The 19,114-nt window shown below is 39.6% G+C and overlaps 1 protein-coding gene across 1 annotated transcript in view; it reads right to left on the reverse strand.

The window, feature by feature from the left end:
- The window catches only part of si:dkey-151g10.3 (serine/threonine-protein kinase WNK3), a 321,517-nt gene that overhangs the window by 170,728 nt on the left and 131,675 nt on the right, over positions 1–19,114 (reverse strand). The window contains exon 11 of the mRNA XM_039776345.1: positions 4,271–4,417. Within this exon, the coding sequence (XP_039632279.1) occupies positions 4,271–4,417 (147 nt within the window). The remainder of the gene's footprint in view (positions 1–4,270; positions 4,418–19,114) is intronic.

A 19,114-nucleotide genomic window follows, 5' to 3' on the forward strand; every position in this document is an offset into this window, starting at 1 on the left:
AAAAAAGTTTACTTGAGATTTATTTGCACATTTATTAAAAATAAAAAAACTGAGAAAGTACATGTACATAAGTATTCATAGCCTTTGCCATGATGCTCAAAATTGAATTCAGGTGCATCCTGTTTTCCCTGATCATCCTTGAGATGTTTCTGCAGCTTAATTGGAGTCCACCTGTGGTAAATTCAGTTGATTGGACATGATTTGGAAAGGCACACACCTGTCTATATAAGGTCTCACAGTTGACAGTTCATGTCAGAGCACAAACCTGGCCGGCCATCAAAACTGAGCGCGGGGGAGAAGGGCCTTAGTCAGGAGGTGACCAAGAACCTGATGGTCACTCTGTCAGGGCTCCAGAGGTCCTCTGTGGAGAGAGGAGAACCTTCCAGAAGGACAACAGCAGCAATCCACTAATCAGGCCTGTATGGTACCGTGGCCAGACAGAAGCCACTCCTTAGTAAAAGGCAAATGGCAGCGCGCCTGGAGTTTGCCAAAAGGCACCTCAAGGACTCTCAGACCATGAGAAACAAAATTCTCTGGACTGATGAGACAAGGATTGAACTCTTTGGTGTGAATGCTAGGCATCACATTTGAAGGAAACCAGGCACGGTTCATCACCAGGCCAATACCATCCCTACAGCGAAGCATGGTAGTGGCCGTATCATGCTGTGGGGATGTTTTTCAGCGGCAGGAACTGGGAGACTAGTCAGGATAAAGGGAAAGATGACTGCGGCAATGTACAGAGACATCCTGGATGAAAACCTGCTCCAGAGCGCTCTTGACCCCATACTGGGGCGACGGTTCATCTTTCAGCAGGACAACGACCCTAAGCACACAGCCAAGATATCAAAGGAGTGGCTTCAGGACAACTCTGTGAATGTCCTTGAGTGGCCCAGCCAGAGCCCAGACTTGAATCCGATTGAACATCTCTGGAGAGATCTTAAAATGGCTGTGCACCAACGCGTCCCATCCAAACTGATGGAGCTTGACAGGTGCTGCAAAGAGGAATGGGCGAAACTGGTCAAGGATAGGTGTGCCAAGCTTGTGGCATCATATTCAAAATGACTTGTGGCTGTAATTGCTGCCAAAGGTGCATCAACAAAGTATTGAGCAAAGGCTGTGAATACTTATGTACATGTGATTTCTCAGTTTTTTTATTTTTAATAAATTTGCAAAAACCTCCAGTAAACTTTTTTCTTGTTGTCATTATGGGGTGTTGTGTGTAGAATTCTGAGGAAAAAAATGAATTTAATCCATTTTGGAAGAAGGCTGTAACATAACAAAATGTGGAAAAAGTGATGCGCTGTGAATACTTTCCGGATGCACTGTGTGTGTATATATGTATACACACACAAACACACACGTACATATATACATGCTATGCTAGCAACAAGCCATGGATTACAAGTGACATCAAGGAGCTTTTGAACCAGAAAAACAGGGCTTTTAAAGGCAGTGATCAGCATGAGCTCAAGCGTGCTGCAGAAGGAACTCCGAGTCCAGCTCAGGGTGGTGAAGGAGCAGTATAGGAGAAAGCTGGAGCAAAAGATTCAGAACAGCAGCATGAAGGAAGTGGGGGATGGGATGAAGATAATCACTGGCTGCAGCTCGAAGTGGGGTGCCACCATCGAGAGAGACATGGAGAGAGAAACCCTGATGAACAACTTATTTAACAGGTTTGACCACCCTAACTCGCTCTCACCTCAGAGTACTGCATCCTCTACCCATCCTTCTGCTGATACCAGCATAGGAGAGAGTTTCCCCACCCACAACAGCAGCCCAGGTAAGCAGAGAGCTGAGGAGACTCGTGCCAGGAAAGCAGTGGGTCCAGATGGAGTATTGCCACAACTGCTGAAGGCCTGTGCATTGGAGCTGGGGAGTCCTCTACAGCACATCTTCAACCTCAGCCTGGAACAGGGGAGATTCCCAAGGCTTTGGAAAACATCTTGCATTACCCCAGTCCCAAAAGGTATCACGTCCTGGTGAGCTGAATGACTTCCGGCCTGTCGCTCCAACGTCACGTGTGATGAAGACCATGGAGCGGCTGCTGCTTCACCATCTGAGGCGACAGGTCCGCCACACCGTCGACCCTCTGCAGTTCGCATACCAGGAGAAGGTGGGAGCAGAGGATGCCATCATCTATATGCTACAACGATCCCTTCTCACATTTGGACAGAGGCAGTGGTGCTGTAAGAATTATGTTTCTGGTCTTCCCTAGTGTCTTCAACACCATCCAACCTCGGTTCCTTTGTGACAAGCTCACAGAGATGGGAGTAGATTCATACTTGGTGGCATGGATCGTGGACTATCTTACAAACAGACATTGTGAGGACAGAGCCAATTATACTTCCTTAGAAGGATGGCGTCCTTCAACATCTGCAAAAAGATGCTGCAGATATTCTATCAGACGGTTGTGGCGAGCGCCCTCTTCTATGTGGTGGTGTGCTGGGGAGGCAGCAAAATGAAGAGGGACGCGTCACACCTGGACAAACTGGTGAGGAAGGCAGGCTCTATTGTAGGCACGGAGCTGGGCAGTTTGACATCTGTGGTGGAGTGACGGGCGCTGAGCAGGGTCCTGTCAATCATGGAGAATCCACTGAACAGTATCATCTCCAGACAGAGGAGCAGCTTTAGCGACAGACTGAGGAGATCGTTCCTCCCCCACACTATGCGACAATTCCACCCCTAGGGTAGATGTTACACATTATACAAGATTATAGACTGTTACACCTGCCTCGCACTCTCCACCTTGCACTGCATTTTTATCACTCTTTAATTAAATATTGTTTTTATCAGTATGCTGCTGCTGGAGTATGTGAATTTCCCCTTGGGGATTAATAAAGTATCTATCTATCAATCTACCTACCTTTTATATAAAAAAAAATCCTGCAACAAGTCAAGACTTTGGTCACGAGATGTTTTCAAGTCAAGCCCTCATCTAAACTATATTCAGCCATGCACACGGTATTCTCACTTCTCATTTGTGTGAATACATTTGACAGACACAGTTCTTGCTCTCTCAATTGTTATAAATTTTCCTCACTTGAAGTTCCCAATTAAAGACGACGTATTATGTCCAAATCTCATTGAAGAATTTCATCACGAAGGGTTATCAACAGTAAAAATGAGTACATGGGCAATCCTAACACCAAGAAACGAAGTCAAACGAATTAACGCCAAAAATGTTGAACGGTTACACTGCAAATTGGTTAAATGCGTAACAATAGACTATGCTGAAACAGTTGGTGGTGATCATGCGGAAGATGAAAACATCAACTTACAATATTCCGAAGAATATCTACAAACGTTAACACCGTCCGGTCTTCCTCCGCATGAATTACTGTAGAAAGAAGAATGTATCCAAGAAAGGTAATGTAGTACATCTTCAGGGGATAACATAGACAACAAAGGAGATCTGGATATGCCATGCGTATTAAAACGTTAACAGTTTTCCGTTAGAATAGCTTTTGCAAAGACAATTTATAAATCTCAGAGCCAAACATTCGAAAAAGTAATTTTATTTAATAGATTGAAAGAAACGAAGTTCAATCACGGGCATTAAATGATACATTGCGTTGTCACGATTAAAGTCCAAACACAGAATCACAATTCAGTATGATATTGACGAAAATTTAATTTGATTAAAAAAAAATGTTTTACTGAAGTTTTACAATAAAAGTGTTTAAAAAGTTTTTGCATGTTAATTCCAAAGCCAAACAGAACAAAATCCTATTACGCAACGAATAACTCTAATGCAACATGAAACATAATTTACTTTCAAATTATTACGTTTTACTATTTTATAATATGGTTAATTACTCACTGTAATGTAAAATAGTTAGTATATTGTACTGTACATCCGCATCCCCATACGCGAGTGGCAGAACCGCAAAGAGGCTAGTGCATAGTGGAGGCACGGGGGCTGGCAAGTGAAGTAAACTGGCTTTAAAAATAGCCAATACTAAGCAAATAGAGATTAATAAGAAATACATGCATGTATGCAAAATAATTATATTTAAGTAAACAAATATTTTATATTAACTTGTTTATATTTGAATGCTCTCAGATATACAAAGTCAAAAAATTTGAATTAAGCAGTCAATAAATATGACAAAAATATTCCACAGTCAAAAGAGAGGAAACCTTATGTAAAATACTGTAAAAATAGTGCAAAAATAATAACTAACACTTTATAACGAGAGACGCATTAACAGAGCATAAACCATATGAGAAATGTTAACTGAGAAAAAAATCATTTGATACTCCACAATACCTGCTGAAAGGGTGGAACTGCCACAGGTGAAATCTGTGGCTGCAGGACTGCTGGCTGAACCAAACTCTGTACTGGCATTGTTTGAAGTGGCTGGCTTTGTCCAATTGCCAGTACCTGAGGATGACATACCACCCCTGGCCCTTGTATCTGTAAACAAAAATGAAAAATTAATTGTCCAAAACCGGAACCCAGAAACAATCTTTAACTTCTAAAACTATACATGGCTGCAGCTGTCACTTTTCCATAGAGAAAAGAACACTATTTACTGCTTATTTAAAAAAAATCTATTGTTCTACAAACAGAGTTAATGGTGAACCACCTGAACACCACTGTCACACTGCTCTCATAAAAAGATAATGCCTATTGTAAACTTTGCGATCTGTTGGATTTGCTGGACTGAACAGTTCTTAGCAGTCAGGAAAGTACAACAATTAAGTGGGCAAGAGCGCAAGTGTTTATTAATACAAAGGAATATAAACGTTTTGAGTGAATAGCTTTAAAATGAGGAATAAGAGGGGTGTAAAGTTAGGACAACAAAGTGAGGAGTAAAGCTAGCTTCAAAGAAAGACAAATGGCAGACAGTAGACAGGGAGAATATTACAGAAGCTTGAAGAGCCAGAAGTAGTAAAATATCTATAGCAGTTCTCCAATGTTTAGCTTCAATTTTTTAGCATTTACAGCTCTACAAGCCTGTGGTCTAATCTTAGCCTAGCTCTGGGCTTCTGGTTTGCATCCTAAATAGCAGGAACAAGACAAGCTAGCACAAACAACTGAATCAACCAGGTTCAATAATGGATGGATGGACGAGAAGTTTAATTTAATATAAACAAACCTTTTACTTTGCATAATGCTTTAATTTTAGTAATGTATCAATACTGCTTATTGATACCCATTCTGGATATTCATACTTGGTATGGATTCAGTCTTTTGACTTTTTCTGAATACCTAACCAGTACTTGACTTGAATTCCATTCAGCAGAGTACTTAAAAATGTTTTTTTTTTTATTAACAGAGTACAAGTCATAAAGAGTCATACTTCACAGATGCAATGTAAGCAAAAAGTATAAGCATAAAACATTGACTCATAGCTCATAAACATTTGTGTGTTTGTCTTTTGTTGGTATTGTCACCATTAGCTTTGATTGGTGAAATTCACTGAAGTGTTGTTTTTTTTAACAGAAAATATGCTGTGTTCGAAGGTGACCTTTGCTTGCTGAATATTTCCCTGAAAATTCACTGTATGACAGGCTTAGGCAAACTTTTTTTTTGTTAAAAAAAAGTGTCCCATGATGCTTTGTAACACCAGTGTGACATCAAAGAGATATAGCAGCCATGCATGTCATTTTCACATATGGTTACTAAAAGGTTGTTGATATTTTGTTTAAATATCCTTTTTATAGCAATACCAATAACAATTTGTAGAGAACCACCAAGTAATGCATTATAATACATATAAGAGTAAATGATACAGAATCGCCAGCAACCAGTCATTCTTCACTGGTAAGGATTCACTTTGAACGCAAAAGAATCGTAAGTGATGTGAACTAGAATCTTGAATCAGACAGGTGGTAGATGCACTTTAAACATATTCCTGAGATGTCTGCGTCATGCATCTTTTTCAGCTTCACTGAATTGATCTGCGAGTAAAAGAATTGTTCAAAAAGAACAAATCATTAGTGAATCTCCCATCATTAGAGTATTTCCAAATCTATATAAATAAAATCTTACTGTTAGTAATTTAATCAAGCAATAACAGCTTATCAGTTTTCACTAAATGTTTACATGCGAGTACCCCATTGGTCCAATTTAAAGTATGAGCTATACGGTGTAGCAGGGAGAGAAGTTGGTTGGTTTAGCATCAGTTTCACAGAACTGTATGCAAAAGGAAACTTTTTCTCAGTACTGTTACTCTGTGATGTTCTTTTGTATATAACCATATCACCTTTTTCTCCCCTCAGTGTTTTAGAGATGTTTATTGTTTTGTAAAGTTCTCCCAAACCTGTGATTACCTCAGTGATTTCCAAAATGGCAGATTGTTCAAGACATAGCCATTCTTCTGCAGCCCTCATAGCTGTCTTAAATCTCAAGTTTACCTTTTCTTTTATAATTGTAACCCTGCTATTTCTAGGGAAATCACTGGAATATTAAAAGGGGAACAAACTACTATAGTATTGTATGTACTATAAATGGTATAATTCCTACTGCAGAACTTTAAAAACAATTTTATATGTTACAAAATTTACATAGGAATAATGATTTAAGCTTCAAATTAACAAACAGAGGAGGATAAGTATATGCAAGGTGAGCCAAAAAAGAAGTATCACATTTATTCGATAAAGATGCTACAAGATAAAATAAATTTCATTATGACACAAGAAAGGATATACAAAATGGATTTTTTTACTGTGTTTAAAAAATGATGTCTTCAAGGTGGTAGCCATCATTAGTGATACACTATTTGAGATGATTTCTGAACACTTGCATTATTTGTTCAGCCATTTCAAGAGGAACAGCGGCAATTTCGTGGCAAATAGCATCCTTGAGGGCTTCAAGGTTTTGAGGTCGGTGTGTGTATACCTTTGACTTGAGATAGCCCCACAAGAAGAAATCGGACAGAGCAAGATCAGGTGATGTAAAGGCCACCTGACATTGCCGCACAGGGAAATCAGCTTCCCCAGAAACATCTACAAAACGTCTTCCATTTCTTCCAGTTGGGGACACAAAAAGTTCTTTAGAATTTCAATGTTAACATTTTGAAGTGATGGTGACCTTTGCTCCCCCCTCCTTAAAAAGAAAGGGCCTACAATGCTGAATTCCGCAAAAGTGCACCAAACTGTAACATGCTCACTGTGCAGGGGCATCTGGTGAAGTTTATGAGGGTTGGTTTCAGCTCAATAGCAAAAGTTTTGCTTATTTACGCAACCATTCAAATGGAAATGTGCAGAATGTTCACGGACAACTCTCTACGGCTCTCCCAGTCTCTCTCAGCGAGTTCCTGCGCTACAGTCATTTTGAAGGGATGGAAATTAAGGTCCTCATTAAAACTCCTCCTAAAAGATATGCTGGAAATGCCTATTGCAGAAGCATGTTTTTTGCAAGCTGAATGTCTAGAAGACTGCAAAATTGATGCCCTTACAGCTTGGATGTTTTCAGATGTTCGTACAGTCTGAGGACGACCTGGAGATTTTATGTTCAATATTGTACCCGTCTGTCTAAATGTAGCCACCCACTGAAGAATTGTTTTCAGATTTTTTGAAGAATGCTTTGACATCTAAAGCACGGTGAGCAGCGGACCAATGGATGTTGCTGACTGAGAACTACAAGGGATCGCCTATCAAAGGACCTCCACACCCTAACCCACTCGGCTGCCTCTACCTTGCGCAATGACCTTGAGAAATGTGGTACTTCATTTTGGCTCACTCTGTATATAAATATACTGATACTTGAATATTTTTTCATATCATGGAACAAAACCACATTTTCTAGACTTGGGCCCTAATTGAGCTAAAACGTTGTAACATTTCAATGACTGCATACAATTTTTGTGTCAAAACTAATGAAGGCTACATTTTCAAAACAAATACTATTTAGTAAAATAAACACATCACATGAAGATTCTGCAAGTGTACACATTCTCATATGAATCTCTCTTAGAAATAAATTTACAAGTAACAGTAGAAAAATAAATGTTAATTTAAAAAAAAAAATCAGTATTCCAAATTTTAGTTGCAGTCTTGGGATAACTTCCAAGATGTAGAAAGAGGTTGATAAGTATTTGACATCTTATTATGTGTTATCTGTCTGCATGTACTTGTAATTCTAAGGTTTGTTAATCTGTCGTGTGATATGTTACAAATTGCCACAGCTGGAACCTTGATCTTGGACTGGATCAAAAGTGAAGGACCTAATACATATTGGAATTACTAAAACATTTTAGGTAGCAGCAACTTCACCAAACTGACCTGCACTCATGGGCAAAGACAGAAGGCAGTAAAGAAATTGAAGACCAGTAACATCTGATGATCACAGAAAATGATGTGACAAGGAAGACCATAAGAAGAAGAAAAAAAGAAGTAAAGCAGCGCCATCTGGTCATGCCAAATGACAATTTCCCCTCGGGGATTAATACCGTGTACCAATACCAAAAAAAATCTCCTGAGAATTAAGTGTGGGGATACTGAATATGATGACAAGAAAGATGGAGAAATCAAAGCACCAATGGTCCATCTATACTAATAAAAAGCAAAGGGACTGACTGTGACTCACTCACTCATTGACTGACTGACTCATCACTAATTTTCTAACTTCTCGTGTAGGTAGAAGGCTGAAATTTGGCAGGCTCATTCCTTACAGCTTATTTACAAAAGTTAAGCAGGTTTCATTTCGAAATTCTACGCATAACGGTCATAATTGGAACCTACTTACGTACATATATACGGCCATAGCCTGCAGCTCGGTCGCCGTGTGAGGCGGAGTTGCGTCCTGCATCATCACGCCTCCCACGTAATTGGGTGCCTGCCCATATAAGGCCATCCGTCAGCAGCAATCCAATAGACACGCTGCCGCTAAATATTCGTGGTTGAAGGACTGTGCTTATGCAAACGAAGATGAGATGGTCAGGGATAGAATAGTTTTTGGCACAAATTTAGCAAAAGTGCGAGAGAAACTTTTAAGTGTCGGGTCTGAGCTAACATTAAATAAAGCCGTGGACATGGCAAGATCGCACGAGATAGCACAATCATAGCTGAGAACCTTCAATGCATGTACTCTGAGCGGCTCACGTGAACTGACTGTGAACGCAGTACGCAGACGACAAGCAAGAGCTCCAAAGAGCGCTGAACAAAAAACGCATTACACAATTGAGATGGCATCAATAGAATATGAAGCGACTGACGCATACACGCATATTTATAAGTTCACCTACTGCGGAAACAAACCACACGGTGGAAAAAGTCAATGTCCAGCTAAAGGAAGACAGTGTAAAAAATGTGGCAAATTGCACCACTTTGCAGGACTGGGAAAGGTAAACCCGTGCATGCAGTGTGTGATGTCTCAGATAAAGAGGAAGACGAGCTGTTTATTGATGCAGTAAGAAAGGAACAACCCTCTGAAGCTGAACAAGCCTTTGTAGACATAGCAATGGGAAAGCAAGGTGTAAAGCTCAACTTTAAATTACGTTCAGACACGCTGCCGCTAAATAGTCGCAGGCAAATGCATAACTTAATACCGGGAATGCCTGTTAAACATCTTAGATTCACGAGTACCGATTTGAGTAGTGATCACTTCAATGAATTAAACCTGTTATCGTTACAACGGTTGACAACGAAGATGAGATGGTCAGGTATATTACTTTATTTTTAAAATGTTTTCTTTTCTTTTTCATAACTTGTTTAACACACTACATATTTTGCTAGTGTGTAATAAAAGCACCGTCCCCAAAAACGCCATCTATTGATAATCCCCCAAGACATGGTAGACAAGTGTTCTGTGTAAGTGTTGTTTATTAATAATCGAACACGATGAAGAACTCTGTAATTGAAAGAAAGTAAAAAGAAAACTGGCAACATCTAATGAGACCTGAATCAACAAAATCTTGGGTAGTGCCAACCTCTATAAAGTGAGCTGGGTTTGTGCATTTCTTCCAGCAAACTGACCAAAAATGTGAGACAGCAAAAGGAAAGAGGAGTAGGGATGATTATGTGATAGGAAGGAGGACAGCTGCAGCATCTGCTGACCATCATGCACATGTGCCACAGTTGCTTGCTGGTACTCGTGTTCTACTGAGACTAGAACCTTGATCTTGAGATCAATAGAAAGCGAATGACCTAATATGTTCTGGAAAGTCAAAAAATTTGAGCGGGTTAAGGGGAAGAGAAAGAGAGCAGGCTTGATCTATATCTAATCTATCATCTCAATCTTTATAATTATAACTATCAACGTAATAATAAGCTGCATGGCAACAACTCTTGGGGGAATAGGAAATTAAGACCTAAACTATTTCACTTCCAGTTAAGACTATAATATGACACCAAAAACTCAGAATCAGTGTCTCCATGATGGGACAGTTAACCGTAAGCTGGAATGTTAAAGGCCTGAATCACGAATTAAAGAGAAAGAAAGTACTTTCTCACCTAACAGGTCTAAATGCTAAAATAGTATTTTTACAGGAAACCCACTTACTAAGTAAGGATCAGTTCGGCTGCAAAAGACTGGACTGGCCAAATGTTCCATTCTAGTTTTACAAAGAAAACTAGAGGGGTGGGAATTCTCATACATAGAACAGTACCATTTGTAGCATCAGATGTAGTATTGGATCCTGAAGGGAGATATGTGATGGTCATGGGAGACTTATCTAACTGTAAAATGATTTTGATAAATGTTTATGCACCTAATGTTGATGATAAGGAATTTATACAAAATTTATTTGCATCCATTCCCAATCTGAACACTCATAAACTTATAATGGCTGGGGACTTTAATTGTGTTCTAAATCCACTTTTAGATAAGACTTCCTCCACAGGGGGAACGGCAACTAACACCGCAAAGATAATTACAAAGTTTATAACTGATCACAACTTATCAGATCCCTGGAGGTTTTTAAACCCAAATTCAAGAACATATTCTTTCTACTCACCAGTACATCATTGCTACTCAAGGATTGATTACTTCTTTATAGATAATAACTTCTTGCCTAAGATTAAATCTTGTAAATACGATGCTATTGTTATTTCAGACCATGCTCCGATGATCTTGGAGCTGAAATTACTAAGCCCCATACACTCACCCGCAGATGGCGTCTCAATCCGCTTCTATTAGCTGACGAGAATTGTACTGAATTTATATCCAAACAAATAGAATTCTTTCTAGAGACAAATACATCCCCTGAGATCTCTGCAGGAATACTCTGGGAAACTCTTAAGGCCTTCTTAAGAGGACAGATTATCTCATATCTTTCCCACAGAAATAAATCCGAGCGAAGAAAGTAGCAGAGATAAAAGCGAAATTACTAAAATAGATGAAGAACATGCCAGACTACCAAGCGAGACTCTACATAAGAGGAGGCAGGCTCTACATTCAGAATTAAACCTCTTGACAACTAAAGAAACCGAACAACTAATTTACAAATCCAGACATCATTATTATGAACATGGAGAAAGCTAATAAGCTTTTAGCGCAACAAATTCACAAGCAAAGTGCATAGCGCAATCTCGGTAATTACTAACACGAATGGAGATAAAATCATCGAACACAAAAATATAATGTACACTTTTAGAGACTATATAAATCCCTATATACTACTGAGTTTAAAGAAGACAATATACAATCTAATGCATTTCTGGATAAATTACAGATACCACAAATTGACGCTATTAGTGTGGAGGAGCTCGATAAACCTCTGTCATTATCAGAATTACTGGATGCTATAAAGTCACTCCAAGGTGGAAAAGCAGCAGGCCCTGATGGCTACCCTGCAGAGTTTTACAAGAAATTCTCCGCTCAGCTAGCTCCCTCCTATTAGCAACATTTACAGAAGCCAGAGATAACCAATCTCTTCCACAAACCTTTCGCCAAGCACTAATCACTGTCTTTCCAAAACAAAATAAGGACTTATTACAATGTGCATCATACAGACCAATTTCACTTCTGAATAACGACGTTAAAATACTCTCTAAAATCATAGCTAGAAGGATGGAGAAAGTGCTCCCCTCAATAATATCACAAGACCAAACTGGATTTATTAGGGGCCGACACTTATCTTCAAATCTTGACGCCTGTTTAATGTAATATACGCACCAACTAAATCAAACACCCCAGAAATATTATTATCATTGGATGCAGAAAAAGCATTCGACATGATTGAATGGAAATACCTTTTACTATTTTGGAGAAGTTTGGGTTTGGCCCAACATTTGTGCATGGATTAAATTACTGTATACTAACCCAGAAGCTTCAGTTTGCATCAATAACATTTGCTCAGACTACTTTAAACTAGAGCGTGGCACAAGACAAGGATGCCCTTTGTCACCACTGCTGTTTGCAATTGCCATTGAACCACTGGCAATACATTGTCGAAATACTGATCAGATAAAGGGGATTAGCAGAGAAGGACTGGAACAGAAAATCTCATTATATGCAGATGACATGGTACTGTATATATCGGACCCAGAAAATTCTGTGCCTGCAGTCTTAGCAGCACTCACAGAATTTCAAAAGCTCTCTGGTCTCAGAATTAATCTGAATAAAAGTGTACTCTTTCGGTGAATTCGCAAGCATATAATATTAGATTAGACACCCTTCCTTTTATCATTGCAGAACAGTTTAAATACCTCGGGTAAACATCACAAGTAAACATAAAGCTCTTTATCAACAAAATTTCGTGTCTGTATGGAAAAAATTAAACAAGACTTGCATAGATGGTCAACCCTTCATCTCACACTAGCTGGAAGAATTAACACTGTTAAGATGAATATTCTTCCTAAGCTCCTTTTTATTTCAAAACATACCAATATACATTAATAAATCGTTCTTTAAGCAATTAGATTCAACAATAACCTCATTTATTTGGAATTCTAAACATCCACGCATCAAAAGAGCGACCCTACAAAGACAAAAGGCAGAAGGCGGCATGGCTCTACCTAACTTCCAGTTTTATTACTGGGCAAATATACAGTCGATAAGAACCTGGACACAAATAGAAGAACATACACAGGCATGGACCGCAATAGAAGTAAAATCCTGCAGTACTTCTTTGTATTCCTTGCTTTGTGCTCCAATAAACACACGTTATCGGCAATACACTAATAACCCAATTGTGCTCCACTCACTTAGAATCTGGAACCAATGTAGAAAGCATTTTAAGACGGAGAAGCTTCTTTCTGTGGCACCCTGCAAAAGAACCACCTCTTTCAACCCTCACAAACATATGCAGTTTTAATATCTGGAAAAATTTGGAATTAACTTGCTTAGAGATCTTTATATAGACAACGTCTTTGCATCCTATGAACAATTACATTCCAAATTTAACATTCCAGCTACAAATTTCTTTCACTATCTTCAAATCAGGAACTTTGTTAAACAGAACCTTCCAGATTTTCCTCATCTTGCACCCTCATCCACGCTGGAAAAATTATTGCTCAATTTCAAGGAGTTAGACTCCATCTCTACAATATATAAAATCCTTTTACAATCCCTTCCTTTCAAAGATCCAAGAGGACACTGGGAAAATGACCTCTCAATTAATATATCAGAAAAGGAGTGGAAAGTAGCAATGCAGAGAATTCACTCAAGCTCCATATGCGCAAAGCATACAATTATACAACTCAAAATTATATATCGAGCACATCTGTCTCGACTAAAACTCTCCAAAATGTTTCCAGGGCATGATCCAACCTGCGAACGTTGCAACCAAGCCCCAGCCTCACTAGGTCACATGTTCTGGGCCTGCTCCAAATTAACATTATTCTGGACAAAAATTTTTAATTACCTCTCAGACAGTCTTGGACTCACAATCCCTCCTAACCCATTAACAGCTGTGTTTGGGGTTCTTCCAGAGGGTCTTAAAGTGGAGAAAGACAAACAAACTGTGATTGCATTCACTACACTGTTGGTACGCAGACTTATTCTGATAAACTGGAAGAACCCAAACTCTCCTCTTTTAAGTCAGTGGGAAACTGATGTGTTATATTATTTAAAATTGGAAAAAATCAAATACTCAGTTAGAGGATCTGTGCAGACTTTTTCAAAACATGGCAGGATCTAATCAGTAATATTTTGAAATGATTTTATAAAGCACAGAGAATTTGTTGATTTAGGTATTTTTAAAAGCCTTAAATTTTACACCGTTTGGCTTGCTCTCTCTCTCAAGGGTGGGGATCGATCTGTTCTTAGCATAATTCTTTTTTTTTGTTGAAAAAACTTGATTGCTATGTATTGATTGTAATAAAATTTAATAAATAAAAAAAAAAAAAAAAAAAGAATACGCTCTGGTTTGTTCCATTGGAGTATAATTAAGTTGCAAGCAAGTGGAATAGTACAAGGTTTATGAAACAATTTAAGCCAAGACCCATGCAAAATTTTGTACCATCTAATACAAATCAACTTCATTATCTTGCATCTTGATAAGTGCTAAAAGTACACATGCAAAATGATTTTGGATAATAGAAAACCACTTCACTAAAGCAAATGCCTAATTACAGCAGACTATTGATGTGTGTTATTGAAAGCTCGTGTGACATCTAGGCTGGGGATCTTTTTCTCTTGGCATAATTCCAGCAGGAATTTAAATATTTTGGTCTTTGGCCTTAAATTCTTAAGTACTGCACTCTTAGTAGACATAATTAATGGAGAATTTTCTCTAATACTGCATTTTTAAGCAACAGCAGATGTTACCAAAAATTTTTCATTAATATTAATGAAATGTTAGATGTTTATTTTACTAATAATTAAGGGTGAACAAATCATAAATGTATATGGTAGTCTACTGGGCTATTAGCGTTGCATAGCAGGTACACTTTCTGGTAGCCCAGCTTTATATGCAGGTTGGAGGGTTACCTGCAGCTTTTTCAGAAATATCAGTTAGTTAAGTCTTGTTGTACATGGGTTCATGTCACTCTTCTACCACAATATAAACACAGTCAGTATCCTGGAAGATAGTATTTTCGCAAATACATTATTTTTAAAGGCTTATGTCATGTTGATGTGTGGTCTTTTTTCAAAGCACACAAAAAATATATCAAAAAATGTACTGAAATACTGTATTAATACTGTATTCTCAAATTTTAAGACCTAATTTAGACTCCATCAGTTAGTTTCTCTGTACAAAACAAGGATACTCTGAGGTGTAATGTGTTTTGTGCATCATCATACACCTTTAGTTGACCACAGCAAGTGATCTATGTATACCGCTGTATTAAAATGTCAAACTTGGACCATTAAGAGGGTCTTCATGTTAGTAAAGGTGAGGTTTAGGCATGAAAAAGCATTCTCACACTCTGCAGTTTTGGGGGTAATAGTAAGGAGCATTTTCACAACCTTCAGTATACATGTCAGGAGCCCAGAGTACATATAGTGCAGAGAGAGCATCTTATTTATTTGTTTGTTTATTTATTTAATGAGATTCCTCCCTGTGACTGCATAAGGCAAGATCTGTTTGGAATAGTATATAGCCCTGTATTTTTGAGAGGCTGATGTCCATTTCACTTGAAGATTTCAGACACATGCATTGTTAGAACATTTAACCAATCACACAACAAGCTGCTGAACATTTATGACATTTTTTTCCAGAGGTAGCAAGACTTGTCGGTTTCTAGATGCACTCTGCATATAGCACTACACTTTCTGTAACTTGGTTGTAAAGCTGTCTCCTTCCTGCCATCATTGCTACTTCTAGAATATCCTCTGCACTTAATCCACTTAAAAACTTCTTTCAGTATTTTAAAAGTTACTTTCTATTTATCTTTGTCACAAATCTGTAATTATAATTACTTTCACTTGTAACTGGTATTGAAGGAATAAGGGATTGTTCTCTCCACATGAACTATTCTTATTTATATTGCAGTAAATGACTAACAGATATGATTCAGTTTTGCCATTCTTCCTCACACTTATGCTAGTTGCTTTACAGCGAACACTATTGTTTCTTTTGCTTGCTTTATAGACTTTTTGTAAAATTTCGCTATATTCACTTGTGTGCATGACCGAGTGCATGCAAAGCCGTTTACATCAATGATAGTGTATAATATTCGTTTGAGAGGGTGACATGCATGTCTTCCTTGCACTTTAATGATCTGTTGCATCATATTCAGCCCTCTGTTAATCATTCTGGCATATACGTTTCTAGCCTCTCTCAAAATTCACTATTTAGGGTATATAACACCATATCCACAAGACTGTATAATTGGAAAAAATTCCATGGCGAGTGCATGGTGAAGAAGTGTTGCAAGGAGGTCATCAGGGAGCACCTGGAGCCCACCCAGGTGCATTATAAAAGGGGCCGCCTCACTCCATTTGGGGAACTGGAGTCAGATGGAATAGGATGGAGCTTGCGAGTGGAGAAGTGAGGGCAGCAAAGAAGAAGGAAAGAAAAAACTGTGAGCAATAGTGCTGGTAAGGTTGTGCACTGTGTGTGAGGTGCAAAGGACTGTGTTGTGAGAAAATAATAAATATACTATGCATTTGGACATCTGGCTGTCTCAGTGTCTGTCTGTGTTCAGGCGTCTTTTACAATAAATAAACTGCTCAAAAAAATTATAGGAACACTTTGAAAACATATCAGATCTCAACAGGAAAAAAATCATGCTGGATATCAATACTGATATGGACTGGGTAATGTGTTAGGAATGAAAGGATGCCACATTGTTTGATGGAAATGAAAATTATCAACCTAGACAGGGCTGAATTCAAAGGACACCCAGAAAATCTAAGTGAAAAAAATGATGCGTCAGGCTACTCCATTATGCCGAAATTTCATTGCAGCAACTCAAAATCGTACCTAGTAGTTTGTATGGTCCTGCGTGCTTGTATGCATGCCTGACAATGTCAGGGCATGCTTCTAATGAGATAACAGATGGTGTCCTGGTGGATATCCTCCCAGATCTGGACTAGGGCATCACTGAGCTCCTGGACAGTCTTGAGGTGCAACCTGGTGGCGTTGGATGGACCGAAAACATAATTAATGTCTCAGAGGTGTTCTATTGCATCTAGGTCAGGCAAGTGTAGAGGCCAGTCAGTGTTATTAATTCCTTCATCCTCCAGGCACTGCGTGCATACTCTCACAACATGAGGCTGGGACACTGTCGTACACCAGAAGGAACCCAGGACCCTATGCACTAGCATAGGTTTGACAGTGGGTCCAAGGATTTCATCCCGACACCTAATGGCAGTCAAGGTGTTGTTGTCTAACCTGTAGAGGTCTTTGTGTCCCTCCATGGATATGCCTCCCCAGACCATCACTGACCCACCACCAAACTGATCATGCTGAACGATGTTACAGGCAGCACAACATTCTCCATGGCTTCTCCAGACCCTTTCTTGTCTGTCACATGTGCTCAGGGTGAACCTGCTCTCAACTGTGAAAAGCACAGAGCACCAGTGGTGGACCTGCCAATTCAAGTATTCTATGGCAAATGCCAATAAAGCTCCACGGTGCTGGGCAGTGAGCATAGGGCCCACTAGAGGATGTCGGGCCCTCAGGCCACCCTCACGAAGTCTGTTTCTGATTGTGTGGTCAGAGACATACACACCAGTAGCCTGCTGGAGATCGTTTTGTAGGGCTCTGGCAATGCTCATCCTGTACCTCCTTGCCTAAAGGAGCAGATACTGTACCTTCTACGGCCCTGTTCAGCTCTCCTAGAGCAACTGCCTGTCTCCTGGAATCTCCTCCATGTCCTTGAGACGGTGCTGAGAGACATAGCAAACCTTCTGGCAATAGCACGTATTGATGTGCCATTATGGAGAAGCTGGACAACCTATGCAACCTTTGTAGGGTCCAGGTATCGCCTCATGCTACCACTAGTGAAAAAACAGTCAGAAAAGATGAGGAGGGAAAAAATGTCAGTGGCCTCCACCTGTTAAATCATTCTTGTTTTGGGGGTCATCTCATTGTTGCCCCTCTAGTGCATCTGTTGTTAATTTCATTAACACCAAAGCACCTGAAACTGATTAACAACCCCTCTGCTACTTAAATGACCAGATCAATATCCCAGAAGTTTCACTTTAAGTTTCCTTTAATTTTTTTGAGTAGTTTATATTGTCACACATGCATGCATGGGAGGCAGCAGGGGGTTCTAGTTAATGCTGAAACTCTGGAACAGGGGAAATGTTACTTGTTTCCTGACTGGTCTAGAAGCAAACGGGGTGACTTACAGTCCACTATTTCTCCTAAACTAGACCTGGGTATGATCAGAGCCTGTCCACTGCTGCCTCCATGCTGTATTCTCATCCCGTGTCAAGAAATGACGCTGAGGCACAAACAGACACCAAGTTAATTTAAACGGGAGCAATGCAATGACAACTCCCTGAAACATGCTAAAAATGCAGTCGTCTCTTAACGGCCAATGCACGGTACAACCCATGCCACAGGACCTACAATTTGTCATAGACAATGATCTCCTATACATGCTGGGCGAGCATGAGAGGGAGGTGCGGTTGCAGCTGCTAGTCCCACTGACTTTCTGGTGGCAGGTCTGTGAACTAGCATACACCCACCTCCTCGGTGACCACTTGGGAGCCGAAAAACTTTGCAGCGTATCAAACACAACATTTTTTGGTCAGGAATCAATGAGAAGGTCCGCCGCATTTTTGTACCTCTTGCCCGGAGTGTCAACTGCTGCAGATTCTCAAGAGGGACTGTGCTCTTCTTGTTCCTCTGCCCCTTATACCTGTAGATATTCTTTTTGAAAGAATTGGGGTAAACCTTGTAGGACCCCTAGAACCCTCAGAGGGGGACACAAATACATAGTAGGACCCCTAGAACCCTTGGTGAGAGGACACAAACATATTTTGGTCATCGTTGATTATGACACCCAGTTTCCTGAAGCTGTCCCTCTGTCTTCAGTTAACTCAAAAACCATCACATGAGAACTAGCAGGGGTCTTTGCCCTTCACTTCAGAAACATTGAAGGAGGTGGCTAAATTACTCCAAATAAAGCGTTTGAAAACCTTGGTTTATCACTCCGAGACCAATGGTTTACTTAGGATATTTAATCAAACTTTCAAGTAGATGCTATGCAAGGTGGTCAACGAGGATGGGAGAAACTGGGATCAGTTGCTCTCATTCATTTCTCAAGCCTCCACAGACTTTTTCCAGTTTTAACTACTGTATGGGCAGCGACCCCGGGGAATATT

Source organism: Polypterus senegalus, chromosome 13, assembly GCF_016835505.1.
Source record: "Polypterus senegalus isolate Bchr_013 chromosome 13, ASM1683550v1, whole genome shotgun sequence".
Classification (NCBI taxonomy): Eukaryota; Metazoa; Chordata; class Cladistia; order Polypteriformes; family Polypteridae; genus Polypterus; species Polypterus senegalus.